An 18,485-nucleotide genomic window follows, 5' to 3' on the forward strand; every position below is an offset into this window, starting at 1 on the left:
AAGGAGATGATCATGGACTTCAGGAAACAGCAGAGGGAGCATTCCCCCCATCCACATTGACGGGACAGTAGTGGAGAAGTTCCTCGGCGTACGGAAATGGTCCACCCACACAGACAGCGTGGTGAAGAAGGCACAACAACACCTCTTCAACCTCAGGAGGCTGAAGAAATTTGGCTTGTCACCTAAAACACTCACAATATTTTACAGATGCACAGTTGAAAGCATCCTGTCGGGCTGTATCACCGCCTGGTACAGCAACTACTCCTCCCACAACCGCAAGGCTCTCCAGAGGGCAGTGAGGTCTGCACAATGCATCACCGGGGGCAAACTACCAGCCCTCCAGGACACCTACACCACCCGATGTCATAGGAAGGCCAAAAAGATCATCAAGGACATCAACCACCCGAGCCACTGCCTGTTCACCCCGCTATCATCCAGAAGGCGAGGTCAGTACAGGTGCATCAAAGCTGGGACCGAGAGACTGAAAAACAGCTTCTATCAGACTGATAAACAGCCACCACTAACATTGAGTGGCTGCTGCCAACATACAGACTCAAATCTCTTGCCACTTTAATAAATGTAATAAATGTATCACTAGTCACTTTAAATAACGCCACTTTAATAAATTGACTTAATAAAGGTATCACTAGTCACTTTAAATAACGCCACTTTAATAATATCTACATATCCTACATTGCTACATCCTACATATGTATATACTGTATTCTATACAATCTACTGCGTCTTGCCTATGCCTCACGGCCATTGCTCATCCATCTATATTTTTATGTACATATTCTTATTCATTCCTTTACACTTGTGTGTATTAGGTAGTCGTTGTGAATTTGTTAGATTACTTGTTAGATATTACTGCACTGTCGGAACTAGAAGCACAAGCATTTTGCTACACTCACATTAACATCTGCTAATCAGGTGTATGTGACCAATGCAATTAGATTTGATACAACATGTTTAAACTTTCGGTCGGGTAGAAGATTTGTTCAGTGCCATTAGTGATGATGGGCTGGCTCCTGTTGGCCAGGGAGGAGTGTTGTGTGAGTGGCAATGCACTGCCGTTTGGTGTGCAGCACGTTCTTCTTCGATGGGGTTTAATGGCGGTTGGCATCCAATGTTAATGGCGCATTACCGCCACCAGCTGGATTAAACAAAAATAACATTGTGAGAAAGGGGGAAAACGACATCATACAAAATGAAACACGTCAACTAAGAAAACCCATCCCACTTCTTCAATCCCAGTCCACTCTAAAATACATCCCTACACACGCTCAGGGGCCTGTGATGGCGGCACATTCACTGACAGGATTTCTTGCATGACCTCGACTGTGAAATCACAAAGACCCGAATAACGTTCAGCGGCATTCACAATGATTCCAGTTTTCCTTAGACTTGTTCTCCGCTTGTGGTTTATGACCATTTCAATAAATAATGCAAAATAAACCTTTTTAACAGGTAGCATTTCACTATGCCTTCGATTGATGAGAACCCGTCACTGGTCGTGGTGGCTCTACTACCATTGTTTCTTCCTTCCCCGACACTCGTTCCTTCCCATCTTCTCACCGCCTCCAGATAGGAGACACACTGGACACTCCTTGCCACCTCATTCTCCTTCACACGAACAGGACACTCCAGGAATTCAGGCGCATGTTCACCTCCACAGTTGCAGCATTTCACTTCATCTGGCGTACGATACTCTTCCCCTCTGCACACACTTGACACATGACCAAGTATTTGACATTTATGACACTGAAGGGGCTTGTGCACAATGGGTATTTCATGAATTCTAAGTTGGTTTGAGAAGGGAGAGACTCTTCATGAAAGAACAGTAGCATGGATGAAGTTAATTCCTTTTCTCCGTCCACCATACAGGTCAGTCGACGTGCACCAACCACTCCATGGATGTTTTCAGTTATATCCTCTGGCTTTACTTCTTGTGCCACGCCAGAAATACCCCCCTTGATGGATGACCTGCTGCGAAAATCCATACAGGAAAACATTCCACTCCGGCATCTTTTTGAGTCTTAAAACACGGCAAAAAATCAAAATAAGACCACTGTTTGTGACTCTCACCACAACTCCACACTTTGATCCAAATCCCTCACTCCGACTACAAATGAGTTGAGTGGTTTCCTCCACCACAGCTTTTCTTCGCCACTGTAACACACTCGTTCTCACTTTCTGTGCTATTAGCTTCACCCGACTCACTGGCAGCTTAAAACAAAACCTCCGTTTCTGCCATTTTCTCCACGATCAACATCACCCGAATCGCGTCTTTCCTAGTCGTGCAGCACATTGGCAGCGCAACGCGGCCGGTATGGATTGACAACCCAAATCATTGCGTGGCCGGATAGAAATGTGTAATGCTTTGTGTTTGACATGTGACACCTGCGCTAGCCTATTACTCATGTTATGACAGGCTTGTGATCATTGCCCTTGCTAGATTGATTGTATTGACATTCCCAGCCTTAATTACAGTCGTTTTTGTTCAGAATATTGAGTCACTGAAACTGAAACAGTGCACCCCGAATGGATGGAGGAAGCAAACAATGTATCAGGACAGCTTTTATTTACAACCTGACAGCAATATGTTTTGGACTACCAGGAAAAGTATTGGTGAATTATATTAATCATGCATTGAACTGTATCCATCTATTCTGCCAGCAATGCCAGCAAACGTCATGGGATTTTGAGTCAAATATAACCTATTTTTAAAAGCTATTATAAAGTTGGTTTTGTAACATAAACTGGGAGCTTGATATTTTTGACTGATCTTATGATTGTTTGTTTCATATCTGCAAAGTAGGTAAAACACTGTCAGTTCCACAAATTCAGGACATGAAAAAAGTCCTGACTTATTTCTTGTTTTCCTACTGTGTCAGGACATTCTAGTGACTTGTCAGGACATTGTGGTCTTGATAAGGTAGGAAAACATGTCCACAGACAGACAGACAGACAGACAGACAGACAGACAGACAGACAGACAGACAGGCAGACAGACAGGCAGGCAGACAGGCAGGCAGGCAGGCAGGCAGGCAGGCAGGCAGGCAGACAGACAGACAGACAGACAGACAGACAGACAGGCAGGCAGGCAGACAGACAGACAGACAGACAGACAGACAGACAGACAGACAGACAGACAGACAGACAGACAGACAGACAGACACACACAACATTCCTCCTAATTTCTATATTATGGTCTCTCAGTCTAAATCTCTCTGTCTCTCTCTCTCGGCCTCTCTCTCTCTGTCTCTCTCTCTCGGCCTCTCTCTCTCGGGCTCTCGCTCTCGGCCTCTCTCTTTCTCTCTCGGCCTTTCTCTTGCTCTCTCTCTCTCTTGATCTCTCTCTCTGTCGCTCTCTCTCTCTGTTGTTTCTGTTTTCAGTGTAGCACCACAGCACCCCCACCATGCCACCTTCTCACTCTTTGCCTGCTCTCGTTCTCCTCTCCTCTCCTCTCCTCTCCTCTCCTCTCCTCTCCTCCCTCCCTCCATTTTTCTTGAGGTTCAAAGTGTTTTATTTTCAGCGGTATGAAATAGCAGTGCCCCCGGAGGAGGCAAACCTGTGTGCTGCTCTTCTCTTCAATCTCTAGCTCTAACATCACACTATCTCTCTCTTTCTCACACTCTCTCTCTCTTTCTCACACTCTCTCTCTCTTTCTCACACTATTTCTCTCTTTCTCACAGTATCTCTCTCTTTCTCACACTCTCTCTCTCTTTCTCACAATATCTCTCTTTCTCACACTCTTTCTCACACTCTCTTTCTCACAGTATCTCTCTCTTTCTCACACTCTCTCTTTCTCACACTCTCTCTTTCTCACACTATCTCTCTCACACTCTCTCTCTCTTTCTCACACTATCCCTCTCTTTCTCACACTCTCTCTCTCTTTCTCACACTCTCTCTCTCTTTCTCACACTCTCTCTTTCTCACTATCTCTCTCTCTTTCTCACACTCTCTCTTTCTCACACTCTCTTTCTCACAGTATCTCTCTCTTTCTCACACTACCTCTCTCTCACAGTATCTCTCTCTTTCTCACACTGTCTCTTTCTCACACACTCTCTCGCTACAACACTTCCACTCATCAACGTACATACTATGGAGCTCATGGCCACTGTTTTTTACTTTCCCACCTTTCCTCATTATTTTTGTGCACGCCCCCTTCTTTTATGCATATTTGATTTACCATGAAGTTACAAGGCATGTTGTACAGTTGTTTGTTTGTTTGTTTATGTACATGTTTATATTCATGTTCAAATACATCATAGAGACGTTGTTTTGTATCTAGAATATTGTAGAATCTTAAAGGAAATCACATAGAGATCTCAGATCAGAAGATCCCGAGATGTATAGGAGGAGGGTCAGTTATACAGATTATAGACAAGTCTGAGGAGATATTTTGGGGAATTTCAACCTGTGCCATATGTTGAGGGATGGCTGGGAGGGACAGGCTACACAGAGGGGTACTAAACTGAACCCTCCAGCTACAGCTGAAATCAGGAACCAGGCGGTATGTAAAATAATGAGCAGGCTGAGCACCCCCGCGGTACCCGTTTCACCGTCTCCCATTCTCTCCCTCTGTACTTCTTGCTCTCTCTTTTACGCTCTAACTCTCTTTCTCACTAACTTTCCCTCTCCTCTCGTCCTCTCTCCATCCCTCCCCCTCTCTCTCTCTCTCTCTCTCTCTCTCTCTCTCTCTCTCTCCCTTTTCAGATTAAACCCAGTGATATGTTTCCCATTAACACTACAATAGAGAGACAGAATGGAGCAATCTCCTGTACTGTGCAGATAGCTGGCTATGGCGTCACACTTATCTCTCAGCCTTCTCAACACAATATTAGGCCTCCATAGCAGGAGTTTAGCATATTTTCTCGGTTCCAGGCTATTCCTTAATAATATAATAATTATTAAACTAATTATGATAGAGGGTTAGAGGGCATTCATTTTCAATTACTTTGTTCAACAACACTGTTGTAGGTTTTTGGAGGGATGTTTTTGTTAGGTTTCATAAGTAGATGAATGCATTGGAAGAATGATGTGCTTATAATGATTGTAATAAGTACAGGTCCGCCGTCAAACTTCCACAGAGGTGAAAAGATGGGCAAGTCTGCGAGTAGATAACCGATGGTATAAATGATTACTGCTTTAAAAGTTCCTTGACATACGTAACCCACATGTCTGATGTTTCGTGTCCCCCTTTTCTGCGTTTTCTCTCGAAGTCTAACCTAGTTCAGTGCATCGTCAGCTGCTTCTAGTAGATCATATTACTGTAACATGTGTACGTGTGCTTCTGGTAGCGCACACACTCTATCAAGCTATTTATACATCTATTAGTCTGTGTCTGGGTGTACCCAATTGATACCAAGGACACTATAAACTATCCAGATGTGCGCTAGGGACCACTGTCCTGTCCCCTAGTCCCACATGCTATCGTTCAACAGAAATACACTACCGGTCAAAAGGTTTAGAACACCTACTCATTCAAGGGCTTTTCTTTATTTGGACTATTTTCTACATTGTAGAATACAAGTGAAGGCCTCAACACTATGAAATAGCACATATGGAATCATGTAGTAACCAAAAAAGGGTTAAATAAATCAAAATATATTTTATATTTGAGATTCTTCAAATAGCCACCTTGATGGCAGTTTTGCACACTCTGCATTCTCTCACCCAGCTTAGTAGTCACCTGGAATGCATTTCAATGAACAGGTGTGTGATTTATGGAATTTCTTTCTTTAATGCGTTTGAGCCAATCAGTTGTGTTGTGACACGGTAGGGGGGTATACAGAACATAGCCCTATTTGGTAAAAGACCAAGTCCATATTATGGCAAGAACAGCTCAAATATGCAAAGAGAACAGTCAATACGGAACTTTAAACGTTTCTTCAAGTGCAGTCGCAAACACCATCAAGCGATATGATGAAACTGGCTCTCATGAGGACCGTCACAGGAATGGAGTTACCTCTGCTGCAGAGGATAAGTTCATTAGAGTTACCAGCCTCAGAAATTGCAGCCCAAATAAATGCTTTACAGACACATCTCAACATCAACTGATCAGAGGAGACTGTGAATCAGGCCTTCATGGTCGAATTGCTGCAAAGAAACCACTACTAAAGGACATCAATAAGCAGAAGAGACTTGCTCGGGTCAAGAAACACGAGCAATGGACATTAGACCGGTGGAAATGTGTATTTTGGTCTGGAGTCCAAATTGGAGATTTTTGGTTCCAACCACTGTTTCTTTGTGAGACGCAGAGTAGGTGAACGGATGATCTCTGCATGTGTATTTCCCACCACAAATCATGGAAGATGAGGTGTGATGGCGTGGGGGTGCTTTGCTGGTGACACTGTCTGTGATTTATTTAGAATTCAAGTCACACTTAACCAGCATAGCTACCACAGCATTCTGCAGCGATACGCCATCCCATCTGGTTTGGTCTTAGTGGGACTATGATTTGTTTTTCATCAGGACAATGACCCAACACACCTCCCGGCGGTGTAAGGGCTATTTTACCAAGATGGAGTGTGATTGAGTGCTGCATCCAATGACCTGGCCTCCAAGGTCCCCTGACCTCAACCAAATTGAGATGGTTTGGGATGAGTCGGACCGCAGAGTGAAGGAAAAGCAGCCAACAAGTGCTCAGCATATGTGGGAACTCCCTCAAAACTGTTGGAAAAGCATTCCAGGTGAAGCTGGTTGAGAGAATGCCAAGAGGTTGCAAATCTGTCATCAAGGCAAAGGATGGCTACTTTGAAGAATCTCAAATATAAAATTGATTTTGATTTGTTTAACACATTTTTGGTTACTACATGAGTCCATATGAGTTATTTCGTAGTTGTGATGTATTCACTATTATTCTACAATGTAGAAAATAGTAAAAATAAAGAAAAACCCTTGAATGAGTCAGTGTTCTAAAACTGTTGACCGTTAGTGTATGTCACACAGAGAGATGTTTGTAGACTCGTCATAGTCAACCACCCAAAGGTTTCAGTGTTCAATTATGTAACTAGACAGCCAGAACCAATTATTGGAAAGGATTAGGATTTGGGGGCCTTGTACAGCACATAGTTGAGATTTTCACCTTGAGCCCAAACCCCTTAAAACCTCTCTTTTTAATTTGTTGGCTGTTAGCCCAAGCCAGTGTGTCACTGAGCAGAGGTCAAATGCTAGCAGGGCCAGGTATCTACTGTAAGCTTGCCCTCTTGGGGACCTTCAATGCTGCAGAAATGTTTTGGTACCCTACCCATGGTGAACCATGGTGGTGACATCATCATGCTGTGGGTGGTGGCAGCATTGTGCTGTGGGATGTTTTTCAGTGGCAGGGACTGGGAGACAAGTCAGGATCGAGGCAAAGATGAACGGAGTAAAGTACAGAGAGATCCTTGATGAAAACCTACTCCAGGGTGCTCAGGACCTCAGACTGGGGCGAAGGTTCACCTTCCAACAGGACAATGACACAGCTAAGCACACAGCCAAAACAACGCAGGAGTGGCTTCGGGACAAGTCTCTTAATGTCCTTGAGTGGCTCAGCCAGAGCCCGGATTTGAACCTCATTGAACATCTCTGGAGAGACCTGAAAATAGCTGTGCAGCAACGCTCCCCATCCCACCTGACCGAGTTTGAGAGAATCTGGAGAGAGGAATGGGAAAAACTCTGCAAATACAGGTGTGCCAAGCTTGTAGCGACATACCCAAGAAGACTCAAGGTTGTAAACGCTGCCAAAGGTGCTTCAAGAAAGTACTGAGTAAAGGGGCTGAGTACTTATGTAAATGTGATATTTTGGTTTTAAATCTTTAATACATTTGCAAAAATGTATAAAAAGCTGTTTTTGCTTTGTCATTGTGGGGTATTTTGTGTAGATTGATGGGGGGACTATTTAATCAATTTTAGAATAAGGCTGTAACCTAACCAAAAAAGTAAAGTGGTCTGAATACTTTACCACATTTTCACCTCTGTGGAAGTTTTAGGGTGGGCGGTGCATCTACATTTGGCTGTGTGTCTGTACCCAAAAGCTCTGGCAGCCATTCACCCAGGCCAGCATATCTTATGCCATGCTGCTAGGTGCCAGCCTTTCAGTCTGGGCTGAGGGAAAGAGGTCATGTCTGGTGCTAGCTGGCTGCTTAAATTAGCAGAGACGTGGGGTGTAGAGTGCACCCCACCTGCTCCCCAAGCTGTCTCACAAGTGAACATATGAGAGAGAGAGAGAGAGAGAGAGAGAGAGAGAGAGAGAGAGAGAGAGAGAGAGAGAGAGAGAGAGAGAGAGAGAGAGAGAGAGAGAGAGAGAGTGTGTACATGTGGCAGGTTAGCGTTTTTTGTCATTAATCTTGTTCTGGAGGCAGCTCTGCAGTGTGGTCAATAGTTGGCACAGCCACAACGTCATAACATCTGACAACCTTAACCTTAACCACACTGTTAACCCTAATGCCTAACCCTAACCTTACATGTTCATGAATTTTTACATTTTAGCCAATTTTGACTTTGCAGCTGGCCCGTCTAGCGGCGATCGCTCAGTTCTCCCTCAAGGACAAGACTCATGGACAATAAACGTCAACCTGCATTTGAACTGGACCTCTCAGCTCCGGCCGCGGACTTTGATAAGGTCACACAAGGCACTGGCAGGTGTAATGCATATATGTTGGACAAACATTATCTCTAATTGGATCTAAGTTGTTGCCCTGTTCTCTCTGTCCATTCTGCCCCTCCCACTTCCCCGTAGTCTATCTTGTCGGTGGTATTTTTTGGGGGGAGCGCTGCTCATTAGCATACGGAGAATAGATCTAGCTCCATTGTCTAGCCTCTCGGGGTGTGGAAACCTGAGTGGTTTCAGTCTTGCGGTCATATCGATGAATCACAAGCTGCGTGAGTGACACCCTCATTATATCTCTTGTCAGCCCGATGGCTGTAGATCGTGTGATTAATCCTGTTCCCTTGTCCCTCTTATTGATTCTTAATGTGGCAATCAGCAGTTGAAACAATAACAAAGCCGCCCCCTGTTTTCGGTAAAAAGCTGAGGGATGGAGCTTGAGAACTGTAACCACTCTCAAATTCATAGACACAGCTGTGGACACAAGGACTGACCATCCATGATATCAAAATGCTAGTTTTAACCGTGTTTTGAGGCTATATAGTGTTTGTTTACATTTTCTTTGTTTACAAGCAGTGCTTATATTTGGGGTTCTGATGGGGTACGACAGTTGAACTAAGCTCCTGAGGTATTTCTAAGTGATATTCTACACACATCAATGGGTGCATATCATTCATTTCTCCCCTTTAAGTCAAAGATTCTATCTGACAAGAGGCCAGTCCACTTCCTTCATGGATCTTCTCATCCCAGGTTGCTGACCAGGGCGACATTTTCTCCTCTATCTCCTCTATCATGTTTCTTCCCTGACCATACCTTAGATGCAAATCCTATTTTCTAGCATTGGTGATAGGGTTTTAGGTTTCAGGTGTGCGATTGTAGCTGGGTTGCTCTTGGGGAAGGGTTTCGAACTCCGACCTAATCATTCATGCAGGCGAATGGAAGAGAAGAGGAGCAAAGCAAATGGGCTTTTAGAAATGGCGCTACTGCCTTTTGTTTGGGGATGTTTTGTTCGTCGTTCAATAGCGTTTGTCTTGAATGTTCAACAGGCTTGTTGCTCACGTGCGGGCTGGTTTGAGCTCGTTCGTTACGGGTTGAAGTTATGGATTCTTGTTTAGTTGTTGCTCTCTGCATTGTCGGGAAGGGCCCGTAGGTAAGCATTTCACTGTTAGTCCACACCTGTTGTTTTACGAAGCATGTGACAAATAACATTTGATTTGAGAGAAGAAAAAAAAAAACACACACACAAGATATCACACACATACACACACACGTGCATAAACACATTTTCCTGCTGATTCCCACCACTCTCTCCACCACCTGACTGAGGAGACAAGCACCGAATGCTAATCACCATTCAAAGAATATTCAGGAGTGTGTGTGTGCTGCGAGCGTGAGTGTGTGTGTGTGTGTGACTGGAAGAGGGAGTTGGAAGTCTGTGATTCGCTGCCGACAGACAGAGAGAGAGAGAGAGAGAGAGAGGGAGGGGAGGGATAGAGGGAGGGGCTCATATAGAGAAGAGAGCACATACACAGTTGCCGTCAGGTCTCTCTCCTCAGTACGATTCCGGCAGCTCTCCGACACGGAACCAAAAAGACGATGACAAAAAGATAGACGACTGAAAGACAGAGAGAAACAAGGAGGGAAAGACAACAGCAGGAGGACAAGCTTTTCTCTACCCCCCCCCTCCCCCCTCCAGAGGGCACAATGGGAAGATATTTGGAACCGTTGAAAAGATGCATTGAGAGATGGCACGTTGAAGAACAAGGAGAAGGTGATAAAAGAAGTGAGGGATCAAAGAAGTGAGGGATCAAAGAAGTGAGGGATCAAAGAAGTGAGGGATCAAAGAAGGAGTAGATGCCGACAAGGGACCCGGACAGATGGACGGACGCTGATCTCCTAAAATAGAGGGGTAGTCATCCCTCCATTCTGGGTGACGGACAAAGGGGTGTTCATCTTCCATCTTACACTGGGAGCAACAGGATATAACATAGCCCCCTTTTACTCTACTGGGTAGACTGAACCAGGCAGTCCTACGATATCTTGTTCCCCTCTTCTCTTTTTAACTGGACGTTGGTCTAGTTAGACAGTTCCTTCAATTCTTCTCCTGTTTCTTCATTACTTTTTGTTTGTGTTTTGGGGCAAGTGACGCAATCGACAGTGCTATTTGGGATCCCTGCTCGGGAAGTGGGAGGAGTCCTATGTGGACTCTTTACGTTGTGTGTGTGTGTGTGCGTTTCTATGCGTGTGCTTGTGTTTCTACGTGTGCGAGCCTCTGTGCTTTTTACCTCCTTATTTCCGCCCTTGGCACCCATCTGTTTCATGCTGGCTGTCCTTTCACACCTCTGCAAGTGTTGTGCACCATCTGTGTGTGTGTCATCGTGAGTGAGTGTGTGTGTCAACGTGAGTGTGTGTCAACGGGAGTGAGTGTGTGTGTCAACGTGAGTGTGTGTAAGTATCTGTCACCCACAGTTACGCCACTGGTCAAAAGTTGGCCAGTTACCATTTTCGGAGGCACAGCCCGGCATACTGTTTAAGCTGGGCAGAAGGGGGACAGAGGGCCCGCTTAGCCAACAGCTGTCAAGGGAACAGTTTGAGAGATTCTACTGTCTTCTCCCAATAGGACCAGTAGGACTATTATTAAACCTCCTGGAGGATCAATTCAATGAGGATCTGATCCAAGAACAGTGTTGACTGATCACCTGATACGCCCACCTGTGGACGGTGTCGCTTGGGAATACATTCAATCCAAAACATGTCAGTGTGACATTGAGTGGCAATGAAGGAATTGCCATACCATGTTCTATAGATGAACTGTCCGATCATCCATTATTTGATCAGATTCCAGATGACCTAATGAGTGTGTGTGAGAGAGTGTGTACCACAGTTTGATGCTCTCGGGGACGCCGTGAGAGTGACAGGAGCTACGCGCTGTTTCCTGCAACAGACGGCCCTCTGAACTGTCACTGAACTGCTTGGCCCTCAGTCTCATCACTGTACTTAAGAGCTGCTGAGACAGACAGACAGACAGACAGACAGACAGACAGACAGACAGGCAGGCAGGCAGGCAGGCAGGCAGGCAGGCAGGCACCTTTTTCCTCTTGTTCTTGGCCATGCCCTACTGTACAGCTCTCTGAACAGAAAGACGAAATCTGGGTGTATCTGGAACCATCACTTGGCTGTGTGTCGTGTGTACCTTTCTCTGATTGGCCTATCTAGTCCTGCTGTGTAACATTACCCTCGGGGGGGGGCCATGATCGGCGTGAACAGCCTGCACTCGGCGGGGCGCCTGCGCTCGCGCTCCCTGTGCTCAGTCCGCTATGGCCGAGACTTCCGGATGATTGACCCTTTCCGCTACCCCCGTACGCCCCGCTCGCGCTCCCTCAAGCCCCTTATGTTCCCAGACCTGCTGGGCAAGGCCCAAGACGGACAGAACCACCCGCAGGCCCGCAAGAGGAAGAAGGTACAATGTGCCACCCGGGTAAGACACCGACTAACATAGCACGACCTGCTGAGTTAAACTGTTCCACACTTAATTCAGCACTTTGGTTGTGTTTGCATGTGTTAAAGTGGGGTTGTGTTTCAAGCTATTTCTTATTTCTGATGACATTGTTTATCGCTGTCATGTCAACATACTGTAAAATGCCATGCCTAGCACTGTAGGTGTTTGTAATTTAGGGACATTTTTGTCTGTCAACCAAAGACAATGCAACCTTGTACATCCACAGATTCATACATTTATATATGACTTTTATAGGGTTGTGAATCATTGCAGATTGGGTGATCACCAGGCTGACAGGCCCTTCCGTAATCTAGGCTACCGCATGTTGTGTGTAGTAACCGGTGGTAACACCAGCCCTCAAGGCTAACTCTCATTCGCTGCCCGGGTGCCGTGGGACTCTGACGGAGCGCGTAGGTGAAGGTGACGAACATTCATCCTGATCTGAATGAGGCCGACTGCTCCCAGTGACACTGATTACGCCTCTACACCCTGTCCTCCCCCTCTCTCTCCCACTCTTATGGTTCTGACAGGGCCTCCCCATACATCTCACTTATTCCCACTCACCCCCACACCTCTATTACGTTAGACTCCCCTCCACCGACTCCTTGGCAGTCAGGACCAGTGTTACGTGTATATTAACATCTGTCTCTCTCAGATTGATCTCCTTCCAATGTACTACTACTGTAATGCCAATAATTATGGACCCCCTGTATGTCTCAGCTATACGACTTACTCTCATGTTTACTGTTGTGCTTTCGGTTCAGTTTGCCTGGTTTTCCAATCGGAGTGAAATATGAACAGGATTTGTAATTACATTTCAAATTAAATCAAATTTATTTATACAGCCCTTCGTACATCAGCTGATATCTCAAAGTGCTGTACAGAAACCCAGCATAAAACGCCAAACAGCAAGCAATGCAGGTGATGAAGAACGTTGGCTAGGGAAAACTCCGTAGAAAGGCCAAAACCTATGAAGAAACCTAGAGAGGAACCAGGCTATGAGGGGTGGCCAGTCCTCCTCTGGCTGTTCCGGGTGGAGATTATAACAGAACATGGCCAAGATGTTCAAATGTTCATAAATGGCCAGCATGGTCAAATAATAGGTCTGAGACAGGTAACACGTCCGGTGAACAGGTTAGGATTCTATAGCCGCAGTCAGAATAGTTTAAACTGGAGCAGCAGCACGGCCAGGTGGACTGGGGACAGCAAGGAGTCATCATGCCAGGTAGTCCTGAGGCATGGTCCTAGGGCTCAGGTCCTCCGAGAGAGAGAAAGAAAGAGATAAAGAGAGAATTAGAGAGAGCACACTTAAATTCACACAGGACACCAGATGAGACAGGAAAAGTACTCCAGATAAAACAGACTGACCCTAGCCCCCCGACACAAACTACTGCAGCATAAATACTGGAGGCTGAGACAGGACGGGTCAGGAGACACTGTGGCCCCATCCGATGATACCCCGGACAGGGCCAAACAGGAAGGATATAACCCCACCCACTTTGCCAAAGCACAGCCCCCACACCACCACTATCTTCAACCACCAACTTACCATCCTGAGACAAGGCCGAGTATAGCCCACAAAGATTTCCGCCACGGCACAACCCAAGGGGGGGGTGTCAACCCAGACAGGAAGATCACATCAGTGACTCAACCCACTCAAGTGACGTACCCCTCCTAGGGACTGCATGAAAGAGCACCAGTAAGCCAGTGACTCAGCCCCTGTAATAGGGTTAGAGGCAGAGAATCCCAGTGGAAAGAGGGGAACCGGCCAGTCAGAGACAGCAAGGGCCGTTCGTTGCTCCAGAGCCTTTCCGTTCACCTTCACACTCCTGGGCCAGACTACACTCAATCATATGACCGACTAAAGAGATGAGTCTTCAGTTAAGACTGAGTTTGTGTCTCTCACATGGGTAGGCAGACCATTCCATAAAAATTGAGCTCTATAGGAGAAAGCCCTGCCTCCAGCTGTTTGCTTAGAAATTCTAGGGACAATTAGGAGGCCTGCGTCTTGTGACCATAGCGTACATATAGGTATGTACGGCAGGACCAAATCAGAGAGATAGGTAGGAGCAATCCCATGTAATGCTTTGTAGGTTAGCAGTAAAATCTTGAAATCAGCCCTTGCCTTGACAGGAAGCCAGTGTAGGGAGGCTAGCACTGGAGTAATATGATCACATTTTTTGGTTCTAGTCAGGATTCTAGCAGCCGTATTTAACACTAACGGAAGTTTATTTAGTGCTTTATCCGGGTAGCCGGAAAGTAGAGCATTGGAGTAGTCTAACCTAGAAGTAACAAAAGCATGGATACATTTTTCTGCATAGTCTTTGGACAGAAAGTTTCTGATTTTTGCAATGTTACGTAGATGGGAAAAAGCTGTCCTTGAAACAGTCTTGATATGTTCGTCAAAAGAGAGATCAGGGTCCAGAGTAACGCCGAGGTCCTCCACAGTTTTATTTGAGACGACTGTACAACCATTAAGATTAATTGTCAGATTCAACAGAAGATCTCTTTGTTTCTTGGGACCTAAAACAAGCACCTCTGTTTTGTCCGAGCTTAAAAGTAGAACGTTTGCAGCCATCCACTTCCTTATGTCTGAAACACAGGCTTCTAGCGAGGGCAATTTTGGGGCTTCACCATGTTTCATTGAAATGTACAGCTGTGTGTCATCCACATAGCAGTGAAAGTTAACATTATGTTTTCGAATGACATCCCCAAGAGGTAAAATATATAGTAAAAACAATAGTGGTCCTAAAACGGAACTTTGAGGAACACCGAAATTTACAGTTGATTTGTCAGAGGACAAACCATTCACAGAGACAAACTGATATCTTTCTGACAGATAAGATCTAAACCAGGCCAGAACTTGTCCGTGTAGACCAATTTGGGTTTCCAATCTCTCCACAAGAATGTGGTGATCGATGATATCAAAAGCAGCACTAAGGTCTAGGAGCACGAGGACTGATGCAGAGCCTTGGTCTGATGCCATTAAAAGGTCATTTACCACCTTCACCTTCACAATAGGATGATCGAGCAGCAGTAAGGGCTCTTCGATACTGCACGGTACAGTCTTTCCAAGCAATGGCGTTGTCTTTCCAAGCAATGACATTTGTAGAATATATGTATATATATATATATTATATCTATATGTAGAAACCAATAATTGACTCAAATTTGACCATGAATCTCAAGTTAATGACATTTCTCAATGAGCCACTTTGGCTATAATTGCTGTTGATACTAGCAACAGTAGATCAATCCATCTGTCTTTCGGGTTCACAAATTGACCCCCAGATTTGATATGTTGAAAGTGAGAGAGTGCATCGAAATTAGACTTTGAAATGGGCCAACGCCGGCTTTCCACGAAGTCGGCCCTTATCTGCGCTGAATATTAATATTCATGAAGCTCGTAACATAGTTTGAGTCTCGATTTGTATACAGTATGTCTCCATAGCGAGGGGACATTTGAGCCCAGAACCTAAAATCCAAATGGTCTGGCTGCTCTTGAATATTCAGACGTATTTCAGTTAGTGCCTGTATAATAGGAAACGTAGGAAATTAGTTTGAATGGATACACTACATCGAACACATTGTTCATTTCAATGGGTTTGACTGAGAAACCACACCTCAATATTATGTGGAAACCAACACTAACTGTCAATCAACTTGATCGAATTGAATATCATCAGAATCAGTTTCTCAATCATACAACATTTGAAAATAAATAAGCTCAAGCTGATTTCAATGGCAGATGAGACCAACTACCTTGTACAGCCATTTGTCCCAACTCCTTATGAAAACACCATTGTATATTTTCCCAGACTTCAGAGGATCTGGGAGGGACGTGGTGATGATGTACTTCCTGCTAGAGTCCTCTCCATCACGTCAGCTGTCACAGTTGTCCGTCAGTCCCTTCTAGGGCCTTGATCTGAATTCACCGTCAGGGGCTGATAGGTCTGCACTCCTCTTCCTCGAAACTCCTTTCACAGAACCTCAGTGCTAAACGGTAGATCATATTCCGCTAGCATATCCCATTGTCACCAAAAGGGGCTGGATTTGAATAGGAATGTCTGAATGGCTTGGCTGTCATAGGAGATGAATAGGAAAGCGAAGCGAAACGCGGTGACTCCAAAAGCCTGTTGTATTTGTCAATGAGGGTGCACACAGAAACGGCAGCCTTTTTCTTCAAATCCTGCTGTGTTATTCCATAGACTCCCCTTAAAGGGGCAATCAGCAGTTGCTGCATACATTTTTGGACTTAAACATTAAGGATGTCTACCCATTGATTCTTGAAGAATATAACATAGAAATGGTGCACGAGTTTAGGTCAACGGTCGTGTTTGCCCCAAAGAGGAGTCTTGAAAGGAAGGAGGAGACAAATGATTGATTGGTTAACTGGCTTTCTGACTGAATAGTTTATTGATTGATGGATTCAACCATTTGTTTCTCACAGGTGAATCTGTGTACTATTTTGTTGTTATTGTCTAATGGATTTTTCTTCCACAGGCCCTGTACAACTCAATCAAGAATGAGAAGCTTCAATGGACAATGTGAGTTCCACTTTAATGCCTTGTTATCAACAGTATATACAGTATTTGTGCATTTAAGTGTATGTTCTGACACACACACACACACACACACACACACACACACACACACACACACACACAGAAACATACTTCACTCAGAGTCCACGCACACACACACAGTTCCCTTAGAATCCATACACACACATAGTGTTTGGATAGTGAAGAGTATTGGTTGATTCGATAGCATCCTTATTAATGACGTGCATGTTGTCAGGTTGTGATGGAAACATTTGTGTGTCAAGGGTTGCTATTCTGGATCTCAGCTCACTGTGCTTCAGAGATGCCAATTAAGTCTCTGGCTTTCCAAGCTTTGTTGCCATAGTTACAGCACCATGGCTACAGCTACATAGCGACCGTTCTGCTCTTGCCTCTGTGTTCCGGTGCAAGCACAATCACACACTTCTGATGACACACACACACACACATACACACCTATCATTCCAATAAAAGGGTCCTCATTGCATCCTGTACAAAGGTGTGACCACAGCCTCCCACTAACTTCCCAAAAATAGCAGCACTCCCAGAGCAGCTGACTGAAAGGTGGTCAGAGGAACAGGTCTGGGAACAGATCCACAGAGAGAGAGGCAATCCAGTTCAAACATCTCCACAGAAACAGACACCCAATTAAAATACATGGCCATGATGCTGGGGACAAGAGGCTGAGGATAGACTAGTCATTTTTAGACACATAGAGAGAGAGAGAGAGAGAGAGAGAGAGAGAGAGAGAGAGAGAGAGAGAGAGAGAGAGAGAGAGAGAGAGAGAGAGAGAGAGAGAGAGAGAGAGAGAGAGAGAGAGAGAGAGAGAGAGAGAGAGAGAGAGAGAGAGAGAGAGAGAGAGAGAGAGAGAGAGAGAGAGAGAGAGAGAGAGAGAGAGAGAGAGAGAGACCCATCTGCTCTATTATTCCTTCTATTCTCCTAATCTTGCTCTCCTCCATTATTGGCTCTAATCATCCTGTCTTCCATTGTCTCTCTCCTGCTAGCTTCTATCGCCTGTTAGAAAAAGAGATAAGAAGAACCTATTTCACTGGCATTACAAAATAGACACCACCAGTCATCTGAACAACGTTATCATAATAATACCAATATACCAGTCCCATTTCAATGATGTATTTATTCATTTGTTTATAAGGGACCATGTACCTAAAGCTACGTACCTCATTTGCATGATGGTGTTTTTCATAGATTTAGGTTACAATAAGGATTATTCGGATATCATGGCTGAAATGCTTTCTGCCATCACGGTAATCTACGTCAGGCGTTGTGATCACTTCTGCTCTGCATCAGGTGCCCTATTCACAGTACACATATTTCACATGACCACAGCTGTATACAGTCAGTAACAGGTGTCATATGTGTTTTAATGGGAAGTGTCACAGGTATGACAAGACTATTGTGTTACACTACATGACCAGAAGTATGTGGACACCTGCTTGTCGAACATCTCATTCCAAAATCATGGGGCATTAATATGGATTTGGTCCCCCCTTTGCTGCTATGACAGCCTCCGTTCTTCTGGGAAGGCTTTCCACTAGATGTTGGAACATTACTGCGGGGACTTGCTTCCAATCAGCCACAAGAGCTTTAGTGAGGTCAGGCACTGATGTTGAACGATTAGGCCTGGCTCGCAGTCGTTGTTCCAATTCATCCCAAAGGTGTTTGATGGGGTTCAGTTCAGGGCTATGTGTAGCCCAATCAACTTCTTCTACACTGATCTCGACAAACAATTCTGTACAGACCTCGCTTTGTGCACGGGGGCATTGTCATGCTGAAACAGGAAAGGGCCTTCCTCAACCTGTTAGAAGCA

General features: G+C 45.0%; 1 protein-coding gene across 6 annotated transcripts in view; it reads left to right on the forward strand.

Annotated features, from left to right (window-relative positions):
* LOC118366574 (PH and SEC7 domain-containing protein 1-like) overlaps positions 1–18,485 on the forward strand; it is an 82,390-nt gene that overhangs the window by 39,212 nt on the left and 24,693 nt on the right. For 5 of the 6 annotated variants that reach the window (XR_004821997.2, XM_035749198.2, XM_035749190.2 and 2 more), the window contains one exon: positions 16,599–16,642. Coding sequence is in view for 5 of the 6 variants with exons in the window: in XM_035749198.2 (XP_035605091.1) it covers positions 16,599–16,642 (44 nt within the window). In the remaining variant the exon portion in view is untranslated. Of the gene's footprint in view, positions 1–10,140; positions 12,075–16,598; positions 16,643–18,485 lie in introns of those variants that run through there. The other variant, XM_052489682.1, reaches the window with a different exon arrangement.

Source organism: Oncorhynchus keta, chromosome 3 (assembly GCF_023373465.1).
Source record: "Oncorhynchus keta strain PuntledgeMale-10-30-2019 chromosome 3, Oket_V2, whole genome shotgun sequence".
Lineage (NCBI taxonomy): Eukaryota > Metazoa > Chordata > Actinopteri > Salmoniformes > Salmonidae > Oncorhynchus > Oncorhynchus keta.